This window comes from Copadichromis virginalis, linkage group LG14 (assembly GCF_057382275.1).
Source record: "Copadichromis virginalis isolate Kocher_CV1m ecotype Utaka linkage group LG14, C_Virginalis_male_GT1.1, whole genome shotgun sequence".
NCBI classification, from domain to species: Eukaryota; Metazoa; Chordata; class Actinopteri; order Cichliformes; family Cichlidae; genus Copadichromis; species Copadichromis virginalis.
The window spans coordinates 14365333-14376286 of NC_140631.1; the positions used below are offsets into that span (position 1 = coordinate 14365333).

At 39.5% G+C, this 10954-nt stretch overlaps 3 protein-coding genes across 4 annotated transcripts; 2 read left to right on the forward strand and 1 right to left on the reverse strand.

Annotated features, from left to right (window-relative positions):
- The first annotated feature begins 277 nt into the window (after positions 1–277).
- Positions 278–2008, forward strand: LOC146693672 (transmembrane O-methyltransferase homolog). Its single transcript, XM_085478796.1, has 4 exons — positions 278–539; positions 644–840; positions 1007–1129; positions 1279–2008. The coding sequence occupies exons 1-4, from the start codon at positions 278–280 to the stop codon at positions 1474–1476; spliced, it is 780 nt and encodes a 259-aa protein (XP_085334922.1). The 3' UTR covers positions 1477–2008.
- A 174-nt stretch (positions 2009–2182) lies between these two features.
- Positions 2183–4494, reverse strand: LOC146693673 (anaphase-promoting complex subunit 15). The gene is made up of 5 exons (XM_085479381.1): positions 4376–4494; positions 4027–4148; positions 3398–3457; positions 3153–3293; positions 2183–2979 (listed from the first exon to the last, which is right to left on the reverse strand). Exons 2-5 carry the CDS (start codon positions 4144–4146, stop codon positions 2932–2934), a joined length of 369 nt encoding a protein of 122 aa, XP_085335507.1. The 5' UTR covers positions 4147–4148; positions 4376–4494; the 3' UTR covers positions 2183–2931.
- Positions 4495–6878: 2384 nt separating this feature from the next.
- LOC146693674 (folate receptor alpha-like) lies at positions 6879–10238 on the forward strand. Of its 2 annotated transcripts, XM_085478798.1 has the most exons (5): positions 6879–7041; positions 8869–8999; positions 9132–9320; positions 9580–9715; positions 9913–10238. In XM_085478798.1, the coding sequence occupies exons 2-5, from the start codon at positions 8871–8873 to the stop codon at positions 10176–10178; spliced, it is 720 nt and encodes a 239-aa protein (XP_085334924.1). In that variant the 5' UTR covers positions 6879–7041; positions 8869–8870; the 3' UTR covers positions 10179–10238. The 2 variants fall into 2 exon arrangements, with proteins under 2 accessions (XP_085334924.1, XP_085334923.1); XM_085478797.1 differs by lacking the exon at positions 6879–7041 and having other exon boundaries at positions 8850–8999.
- The last annotated feature ends 716 nt before the right edge of the window (positions 10239–10954 follow it).

A 10954-nucleotide genomic window follows, 5' to 3' on the forward strand; every position in this document is an offset into this window, starting at 1 on the left:
AAGAGGAGCACACAGAGACAAGACACAAACTATGGGAGAGAGCAGACATAATTTAATGACATGCTGTAAACGTGTGTGTGTGTGTGTAGACTATTTGTTCCCAAAGGTCTCCTCTTTTAGGTTTTCCAGAGCCAGTCAATCAAAACATCTTTCAAAAACCCTTGTAGTCAGTGTTTACTTATACTTCTTGTGATAAATAATACAGGGCTCACTTTGTTAAAATATATCTGACAAATAACCGACCTGTGCATGTGTGTTTCTGTCTGTAGATGCTAGGATGGTGTCTCCTGCTATTGCTCTGGCCTTCCTTCCACTCCTGCTGACGCTGATTATCAGGTACCGTTACTTCTTTGTGCTGTTCTATCGGGCAGTCCTCATCAGGATATGGAAGGACTGCGTTACTGGTCTGAGCCGAGAGGAGCGTGCCTTTCAGTACGTCCTCACTCATGCCACCCCCGGAGACCCTGACAGTATCCTGGACACCTTTGATGTCTGGTGCAGCAAGGTGGAGTTCATCAGCAACATTGGACCTAAAAAAGGTACAGAGTTTGAACACAGCAAACGTAATCTTTGTTTGTTTGTTTTAAAAAGTAAAAAGCACCTTTAGGTGTGTATTTGCGTGTATGGTTTCCTTGATTTTTAGGAAAGATCCTGGACCGGCTGCTGATGGAGCACAGCCCTCTGACAGTGCTGGAGCTGGGTGCCCACTGTGGATACAGCACTGTGCGGATTGCCCGTTCTCTGCCTCTGGGCGCCAGGCTCTACAGCATCGAGATGGACCAGAGAAATGCCGCTATCGCTGAGAAAGTCATCCGCCTGGCAGGGTTTGATGATGACACGGTGAGTTAGAGAAGCATCTAAACAATTTAAAAAATGTTCTTTGTTCAGTACACTTCATGTGCAGCAGGCCGTCTGAAAGACCAGATACATTTGGGGCTTTATTACTCTAATTTTACTAAACAATGAGAGTTTCATACTTTTGATAATCATGCTGTGCTTTCCTCAGGTGGAGCTGATTGTCAATCCATCTGATGAAGTGATCCCTCAGCTGTGCTCTGACTACAATTTAGAAAGACTGGATTTTGTCTTCATGGACCACTGGAAGAAATGTTACCTCCCTGACCTGCAAGTAATGAGAATAAATTACTAGACAGGATATTTGTATATATTATATTATATTATATTATATTATATTATATTATATATTTGACTTAAAGGTTTGCGCTTTCCTACTGTTACCCACCCAGCTGCCTCACTCGCTGTCCCTGTGTGTTACAGATGCTCGAGGGCTCTGGTCTACTGGGAAAAGGATCTATTATCCTGGCAGACAACGTGCTGTTTCCTGGTGCTCCAAAGTTCCTTAGATATATTCGCAAGAGTGGCCTGTATGAATGGAAGATCCACCGGGCCATGCTAGAGTATAGCAAGGGCATCAGGGATGGGATGGCTGAGCTAGTGTACCAGGGAATCAAGTAGATCATGACATCATGGCAGGATTTCATATTGTTACTCAAACACACACTTCAGAAACAGAAATGTCCAAATTCTTACTTCATCTAAAGGGGTATCGTTTCAATTTCTAGTCTGTGTAACAATACAGCTCAACCTGTGAAGAAATACCTTGCAAAATAACTCACTAGTGCATACTGGGTAAAGAAGGAGCTTCAAGGTTTACTGCAGATCCCGTTTGACCAAGTGCCCCACCGATTTCACAAGAGATAATTTACTGCAACATTTACCCACAAAAACAAAACAAAGCTAAATTAAATCTTAAAACAAAAGGCTGACACTTTCTATATAGAGAAATATAAACAATCCCCAGTTTAGGTATCTCATATGCTCCAATCACCTTTTATTCTACTGGGACTTTGTTGTGACTTCTCAGCATCTCATGTCTTTTCTTTTGTTTAAAAGACTCAAATAAACAATTTTTTTAAGGCTTCTTTTTTCTTACTCCCAAATTTGAGACTCACAAAATTTAATCTAAATGCAAATTAAACCTAAATTAAAATAAAATTTTTATTAAAGTACATGTTAATATTAATCACCTGTCTTCCTTCAGCTGAACTGCAAGCATTAATTCTTAAAATCTTCCCTGCAGTTAAAGTCTAATTATATAAACCTTGGCCATCCCACCACCAAAATTCACCAAACTTTTTATTGAACTACAAGTGACGCGTCACATCTTGTTAGATTTTATTAATAAATTCAAATACACAAAAACAGAAACATGGTTCAGTTAAAATAATTTACAACTTCAGCAGAAGTAGGGAATGCCATGGTTAAATATTCTACAACATAACCATGACAGAACTCTGTGTCTCATATTTAAATATTTGTTAGCAGCTTTTGCTTCTGACATAGTTCAAAATATAAAAAGTGTCTGATCAGAATACATGTCCTGGGGTTTTATGAATGCTCTGCTGAAGGTATTTCTGTAACATACAAAACACTGCTGGGAAACAGAACAGGACTATATGGTGAAGCAACTGGATGACTCTTGCATAGGTCAATAAGTTATTTTGCTGACTTGACGTTATGGTCATGCTTAGTCTGCTGGTTGCAGACGCTGCTCTGCATAACTGTAGATAGCAAAAGTTCAAGGTTTACATAACGGATCAGTGGGCCTGCTGCTACCACTGCGTGAAGGTTTTCCCGACTTGATACAAAAACAACACTACTTAAGAGCACCACACAATTGGAGCCACTTTGATTGGTTTAAAGTATTTTCCACAGTCACACACTGTCAATTGTAATTAAATTGAAGTTAGAAAAAATGCACTGATTTCTCAAAGTATCTTATGGTGATTCTTCAGCATTGTTCTTTCACTAATTTCACACATAAAAACATGTCAGAGACTGAAGAGCAGCAGTTGTATTTTAAGCATGGAGTGGAAACCCAGGGCCAGCCTGATGAAAACCAGTATTGTCTTAAATCATCCACTGGTCTTGGTCTTGGTCTGGTCCTTCCATATCCACCTGACAGAAAGAAACCGAGCTAGATTAGAGGCAGTTTTGGTAATGGAAAGAAACTGAATTAAATTTAGATACATGTATTTTTACCAAGTCTTAACATTAAAAAACCTCATGACCGTAGGGTTTGTGATACTGTCGCCTGGAAAAAAAATTATTCAAATCATAAAGAAAAGCACCTCATTTATCTCGCCATCATCAGGTGACTCGTTGTAGTCGTTCATCTCATCCATGTCCTGCATGTCCTCTTCATCTTCTGAGTCTTCCTCGCTGTCTTCTTCATCTTCGTCATCTTCTTCTTCCTCCTCTTCGTAGCCTGCCTGCACCCAGTAAATGCAGACAGCATGAATGGAGGGGAACAAAGTATGTAACCAGTCTGTTTCACACTGTGTCTATTTTGTGTTTAAAAATCTTTTTCCGTTACCTCAAAAATTGGTTTTCCAATGGGCATCAGATTGTTGTCTTTCTCAGCAATGCTCTGCAGCTACGGTAGAGACAGTTTGCACATATTAAAGTGTATGAAGTCTCATAATACGATCAATAGACTGATCATGCATGGCCAGAGATGTTGCAGCTGTGGAGCTTGACTGATCTGAGGTTTCAGAAAGGACAATACTGTCCAAGTTATGCTAAGTACTGAACAATCTTTCACACCGTACTGTGTAAAGTATTGTTTTAACTTTGTAACATTTAATTTTGACTAAACATTGCACTTTGAGTGCCTTAGTTTTACTCTTTTTTTATATATAGTGTTTACACTTTCTGTTTTTCACATTTATAGCTCAAGTTAGAACGATTTCCTCCTGGGATTAAGATGTATTTATAAGTTTATTTATTATTTTGATTCTGATAAAGGAAAAATAATAGAGCCACCAGTAATTATAGCAGACTACAGGACTTCTATATGACTTTTAGCCTTTCGCAAATACTCAAACTAATAAATTATAAACTAACACGCGCAGAGTATATAAACTCATCGTAAGTGAAATGGAAGCAAAAAAATAGCATAAAGATGGAAAATACAAGTCTATAATTGCTCTGGGGAGCCTTTACCCAGGTCTGGTGCTGCTGCTCTTGCTGGTGCAGCTCGGTCTCATCCACACACGGTCGGTCCAGATTAAACCACAGAGACTCCGTTATCCGGGGCAGCAACGACGGAAACAGCGTGGACATTTCTGTCACACAACAGAAATGAATCCCATAAAACAGAAAGAAAACTGAAGCCGGAGTTTGCGTTAAGACAACAAACGACAGAGGAACAGCTAATACGTCATTAACGGTCGATTTAAAAGTCCTCCAGTTTAAGACTCACAGACTCTAAAATCTAACACTCCCCTGATATTGTGGATTGAAAATGATGTGATATAATCAAACAATAAAATAACTTCGTGCTTAACCTTACCCGAAATCCACAGTCTGAGTCCCTGTCAGTGGCTCGACAAAAATTCAAAACAAATTTTACCGGAAACTGCTGGTGTTCACCCATAAAGAGTCCTCCTTTCTCCAGCGGCTCTCCATAAAGGTTCCCTTTTCGGAGCATGAGCCACGTCTGTGGCACGAGAGGTTCTAAATAAAGTAGAAACACTAATGAGCTTTAACTAAAATGTGTCACAGCGATATTAATGTGTGTGAATGGGTGGATGACAGGTTGTGTAAAGCGCTTTGGGGTCCTTAGGGACTAGAAAAGCGCTATACAAATACAGGCCATTTACCATGTTTTTATTTTAATGATCGGTATATGCAATAAAACATGTTATTTGTCTTTATTTAATTTAATTTTATGACATGGTGTTGACAAGCTGAAGAAGAACTGGGATGTCATCATCATCATCAACAACAGGTTAAACTGGAAGACCAACACAGAAGCTGCATATAAAAAGAGGATAAAGAGATCCCTCAGCCTATACAGTAAAATGATGGAGACTTTCAGTCACTCAGGAACTGGTCACACCCAGTGCCCTCCAATAGTAACTGTTGGTGACACCAGCAAACTAGATTAGAAAAGAACAGATTAGAAAGATTTGCTCTTTGAATGCCTGCAAACTGGACACATTTGAAGCTGCGGTGGAGAGAAGGTCACTGAACAAGCTGTAATCCATCATGGCGTATACCTCTGCACCACTTAGTGCACTTCAGCCTGAACTTTTTTAGTCAAGTGCTCTTGTCCTTTCTTTAAGTAGACTTCAGGAATAGTTCACCAGGCTTCTTGAAAGACATTCAAAGTTCCTCTCAGCATGTTGGCTCCCTTTTGCATAGCCTCCACCATGCTTTACAGATAGTTTCAGACACTCACTGTTTTACCTCTCCTGACCTCTTGTGTACAAATGGTGATTTAAACTAAAAATTTCAAATTTGAATTCATCACTCCATCAGACCTGTTTCCACTGGTTTTCAGTCCGGTGCTTGTGCAATTTGTCTTTTCTCCCTGTTGCTTTTCTTTAAGAATGGTTTCTCGACAGCCACCCTTCCACTAAGACCATTTCTGATGAAACTTTGATGAACAGTAGATGGATCAATTGAACCATCTCTCAAGTCCTGTCTCAGACTTTTTGCACACCAAGCTGAGATATGCCACGTTTTCAGCAAATAGCTCAAAGATGAATTATCTTCCTTGTGCAAAAATATTACTTTGTCCCAGTCAAATAGATTCGACTGAATAAATGGGAATAAATAATGCATTTTTGTGGCATGTTGCTGGTAACAAAGTGACTGAAAAAAAGTAGTGAGTAAAATGAGAGGTGAGTAAAGACTTTTGCACAGTACTGTATCTGTCTGGAAGAGTAGCATCTGCCATATATTATTAGTAGTAGTAGTAGTAGCAGTAGTATTGTGTATTATGTGATTAGTGTATATCAGCTTTAAGCAACCCATAACACAAACACTCTTTCAAACTATAGGAAGCTGCTGAGATAACAGAATTTTTGTCGTAGTTCACGGCTGGTTTCTGTAAATGCTGCTGAAGTTGAACATTCTTATCAGTAGGTTCAGAGCGTTAACCTCAAGTATAAGCACATTCATGCACATGCAAAGAAATTACCCTCTTGAGGGTGTATGTAAAGTTTCTTTTTTCTTTGTCATGGTGAGAGCACTAAAAGTACTTACTTACCATCCTTTTGATCTTCTTATTGTCATCCCAGGTCACGCTGCCCTGTCACAACAGGGTGGTGGTGAGCAGGTTAAACCTTGAGATAAGACTGATATTCTCCTTGAGATAAGACTGATATTCTTCATGGCCAGATGTTATAAAACTGGAAAATCACATGCTCACAGGAACTGCTGACTGGTAACAAATTAAAGAAAAATCCGACATCAAGAGTGTTAAAGTAGCTTATAGATAGCCTGGCACTGGTTCTACAGTTATCTGACCAGATGCAATATCACTCTTCTATGAGATAGTCCCGCCCTTGGTGTTTATGATGGCAGTGGAGAGGAATGTCTTACATGGTGGTCCAAAATCTCCCATAGATGTTGACTGAGTGCATGTGATTGTGAAAGCCATAAAATATAATTGACTTCATTTTCATAATTATGAGAGTAGTTTAGTGACCTCTTGTACCTTGCAGACGCAGGCATAATCACCTGAAGAATACTAGTCCAATCAGGCCAGAAGTATTTCATCATAGGATAATGGAGATAACTGAGAACATGGTAATTATAGTCATTCAAAGTGACCCACCACTCTGAAGGGACCAGGGGACCCAGACCTGGATACCCGTATCATTGGAGGTGGGGGTGTCTTTGAATTTGTCACATCTTAAACACACACACACACACACACACACACACACACACACACACACACACACACACACACACACACACACACACACACTTCATATGGACTTTGGACTTTGAAAACTAATTAGTCAAAAGCACAGCAAGTTTTCACATTCATTCGCTCACACTCTACCCACACAGTCAGACGCGTGCACACACACAAACACGCAGTCGGGCACAAATCTGTGTTTGGAAATTCTTGTTTGGTCTTGAGAAGTGTGTTAAAGGGCATCTGCAGATACAGCTTTGTAGGATCATCCCTTCAAGAAGGAGTCATCACCAAATCCAAAGGTAAAGGGAATTTGTTCATTATTACTTTGTCTCTAAATGAATTTTCACCACAGCTGCATCTACTTTGTATTTCTAAACTATACGATAATACACAGCTACTTCTATTTACATGCATATGGATTATTTTATCTATATATGATGATTAGAGCTTTACAAAATCGTTGACAAGTTTATCTTTCATGTTTTTTAATGTTTGGCTTTTAAACGCAAAAAGGTGTAGAGACACATTTGCTCTCTGACAGAGTTCACTTTATAGCTTACATTGTGTCCTTTTGCATTTTTATGCTGCATTCAGGAGCCACACTTTATTTGTTGCGGTATTGTGGGTAAAACTTCCTCATGTCTTATATTTAGTATTTAAAAGAACCCAAAAGTCAGATTAGCAGAGAGAAAAATCACACGTGGGACAGAGTAAGTAAAAGAAAGTAAGTAAAGTTTTATTTATATAGCACCTTTCTGGATAAAAAGTTCACAAAGTGCAGGTAAACGGATTCCACAAAAAGAAGTGAACACAAAGCGTGGATCGTGTCCACGTGTGTGCCGTCGGTGCTGAAAACCGACATCTGAAAGATTATGAAGCTGGAGGTTTCATTACTCTCTGGCCACAATTCACTGAACCAGCTGCAAAAGAAGATCAAAACTATGCTTCACGTTTGATAAACATCGTCATGAATTCCCTCTTACTTTTGCTCTTTTGCTTCCACCACAATAAAATCAAACTTCCTGCACAGCTCTTTCTCAGTGTACTCAAGAGCCCAGTTTACCATGAAATATCTCTGTTTTCTGCATTATTCGCTTGCTTATTATGCACCAGTCTACCGTTGTGTTCAGTGCTGTCAGCCGCTTTTTGTTTGTTTTGGTTTTTGGATTTTTGGGGGTTTTTTTAAAAAATGACCACCGACAAGAAAACCTAATTTCTGCTGTTCAATAAAGAAATTTACCTGATGCTGAACAAAGCAAAGCAAAGTTACAGAGGTTTTATTAGAGAGCGTTTTGCAATTCGGCATAATTTTAAGAAGTTTAATGTTCATCTGTTGATTCATGGTTTTCTTCTCTTTTGCCTATTGCAGAATATTTTTAAAGGTTATCTGCTATAAAAAGCCAGGCCAAGAAAATCTCCTTCATGTTTTTCTAAGTTTTATCCCCACTTACACAGAGGCATCTCCTGTGATGTTCATTATTACTCTGGTAACCTCTGGTAAAGTCTCACAAGTTTCAGCTTTGTTTTTATACATAGATATAAAAATATGGATATGTACTGATAAATGATGACAATTATGATATTTCTCACTGTCTGAGTCAAAATTGAATCGAATTGAATGGAATCGGGGATCTAATCGAATCGGGACTTTGTGAATCGGAATCGAAATGGATACCCAGCCCTTATTAAGTCATCACCACATCAATCAGCTTTGCTTAGCTGTTCTTCCTTGTAAATTTTTTGTCCAGTTTGGAGTTCTATAGCTTTGGAGAATTCAGGTTGTCTTCTTACAAAAAAAGCAAAAACAAGGACTGTCCGGATTACCATAAACTCTAAACTTTGTCACTAGGTCTGTTACTGAAAGAGATCTACACCAGGGCTGTTAAATACTGTAAATACTGTTAAAATATTAAATTAGTACCTATGACCAAACAATCCAGACACCTGCCTGCTGATGGTAGAAAATTAACTAAGGTCAGTAAAATGCTGTTCGTCAGACTCGGGTTAGAGGTCACAGGGAGTTGGCTGCTATCCCATACTATTTCCTTCTTCCCATTATTGGCCTCTTTATAAGCAGTATTAAGATTTTTCCCACAACCTGCTGTTGATGCTTCCCTCCCCTACAGTCATGTGGTCCGTCCTGGCCTTGCTGCTTGCCCTCTCTGGTGGAGCCATGTCTCTGGACAAACTGAACATGTGCATGGATGCAAAACATCACAAAACAGAGCCTGGCCCTGAGGGACAACTGTACCAGCAGGTGATAATTGCAAACATAGCACTGTCGCTAACGTTTCCCTTCTTGTCTTGATTTAAACCCCAAGGAGCTTGGTGGAAAAAACATTTTTTTTAGTTCTAAATCCATAAAGTGATTCTGGTTTCCTTTTTCCAGTGCTCTCCATGGCGAGATAATGCATGCTGCACAGCCAACACCTCTGCAGAAGCCCATGACGATGCCTCCTATCTCTACAACTTCAACTGGAATCACTGTGGCAGTATGAGCAAGGAGTGCAAAAAACATTTCATCCAGGACACTTGTTTTTATGAGTGCTCACCACACTTGGGACCCTGGATACAACCAGTGAGTATTCTCATCCACGTGTGCATTTGAGTGTCTAATGTTTGTCTATATTTTTGTCACTAGATGGCAGCACAGGAAGTTGAAAGGACAGAAATGGTCTGTTGTTCAAACTGAGGAAACAGAATATATATATATATATATATATATATATATATATATATATATATATATACACGCAGTAGTTAGAACTATGAGGGAAAGGGGCTTATTTAGTTCATTACTGATTATACTAATCAGCCAATGGTGTGCATTTGTGTAGGTGGATCAGAGCTGGCGTAAGGAGCGCATCTTAGATGTGCCTTTATGTAAGGAGGACTGTGAAACCTGGTGGGAAGACTGCAAGAATGATTTCACCTGCAAAACTAACTGGCACAAGGGATGGGACTGGAGCTCAGGTGGGGCCCACACTTGGAAAAGCAAAGCAGACATGCATGTTTGCGCTTGCATTTCTCTTATAAACCACAGCAAGCATATTCCCAGTTTTGCAAAAACATTTTCACACAGAGATTTTTTGTTGTTGTTGCTTTTACATTTACATCTATGCAGAAACAACACTATTAAAATTTATCAAATGCATTCAATTCTGTCACAGGTATCAACAAATGTCCTGAAGGTAGCAAGTGCAGTAAGTGGACTGATGTTTTTCCCACACCCAAATCCATGTGTGAAGAAATCTGGTCCAACTCTTACATCTATACCACATACACCAAAACCTCTGGGAAATGCATGCAGCTCTGGTTCACCGGCACAAACCCCAACAAGAAGGTTGCTGAGTACTACCTCAACAATGGGCAGCAACAGCAAAGCTCTGCTCTGCCAACACTGCTCTTCCTGGCTGTCACATCTCTCTCTCTGTAATGATTCATTAAAATTAATATTTCTGACCATTGCTGTATCACCTTGAATTAAAACAGATTTCTTAAACCTTTCTGTCAGTCCCTGAGCCACTTCATATACAGTAAGACCCCTTTGGCTGGCATTCTAGTAAAATTCATCAACTAGAAAATGTCAGGTATTGATGATGCAAAAAATATTCTGATAACAAAAGTTACCTGCTTGGGAATATACTAGGTAATTAGTTTAAACAGCAGCATAATCACCATCAGAAGTCCAAATCAGTTAATAATGCTCAATACATAAAACTTGTTTCATCTACTCTCATTACTGTGGGGAGCAGCTGGCAGTTCTCTTTTTTTGTCTTCCTCTTCAGGATAAAAAAAAGAGAAAACAGACATAAAGAACAAGATTATAATTTCATCAGCCAACACAGCAATTTTGTGTCCAGACAAGTGCTGTACAATCAAAGATCTGTGTGGACAGGGGAAATAAAACAAAAATAAACTTGTGCTCCTGGAGAAGCCATGAAGAGACACATGCCACATTCTGTATTACTGCACAGCTCTGGAATGATATTTCTCTTAAGTGCAGTCTATGGATCAGCTTAATAACCCCTTCACAACCTCAATGACCAGGAGGGAAACTGTAAAACTGACCCTGGGAAAATGTTTCTCCGTGCTGGGCCCCAGTGATCGCACCATCACATGATCAGTCCGGGGCCAGCCAGTGGTTAGTGGGCTCTGCTGCTCGGTAATTATGGGGTTCCAGTCCCCTGAGTGTGTGTGTTTGTGGCAGAG

Bases quoted from the DNA above. Each gene is read 5' to 3' on its own strand.
- LOC146693673 (XM_085479381.1), bottom strand. From the start codon at position 4,146: ATGTCCACGCTGTTTCCGTCGTTGCTGCCCCGGATAACGGAGTCTCTG. The intron at 3,458-4,026 runs GTAAAGGCTCCC...TCTCTACCGTAG, and splicing joins AGCAGCAGCACCAGACCTGG to CTGCAGAGCATTGCTGAGAA. The intron at 2,980-3,152 runs GTGCTTTTCTTT...TCTTTCTGTCAG, and splicing joins ATGATGGCGAGATAAATGAG to GTGGATATGGAAGGACCAGA.
- LOC146693674 (XM_085478797.1), top strand. From the start codon at position 8,850: ATGCTTCCCTCCCCTACAGTCATGTGGTCCGTCCTGGCCTTGCTGCTT. The intron at 9,321-9,579 runs GTGAGTATTCTC...GCATTTGTGTAG, and splicing joins TGGGACCCTGGATACAACCA to GTGGATCAGAGCTGGCGTAA. The intron at 9,716-9,912 runs GTGGGGCCCACA...ATTCTGTCACAG, and splicing joins GGGATGGGACTGGAGCTCAG to GTATCAACAAATGTCCTGAA.
- LOC146693672 (XM_085478796.1), top strand. From the start codon at position 278: ATGGTGTCTCCTGCTATTGCTCTGGCCTTCCTTCCACTCCTGCTGACG. The intron at 841-1,006 runs GTGAGTTAGAGA...TGCTTTCCTCAG, and splicing joins CAGGGTTTGATGATGACACG to GTGGAGCTGATTGTCAATCC. The intron at 1,130-1,278 runs GTAATGAGAATA...TGTGTGTTACAG, and splicing joins GTTACCTCCCTGACCTGCAA to ATGCTCGAGGGCTCTGGTCT.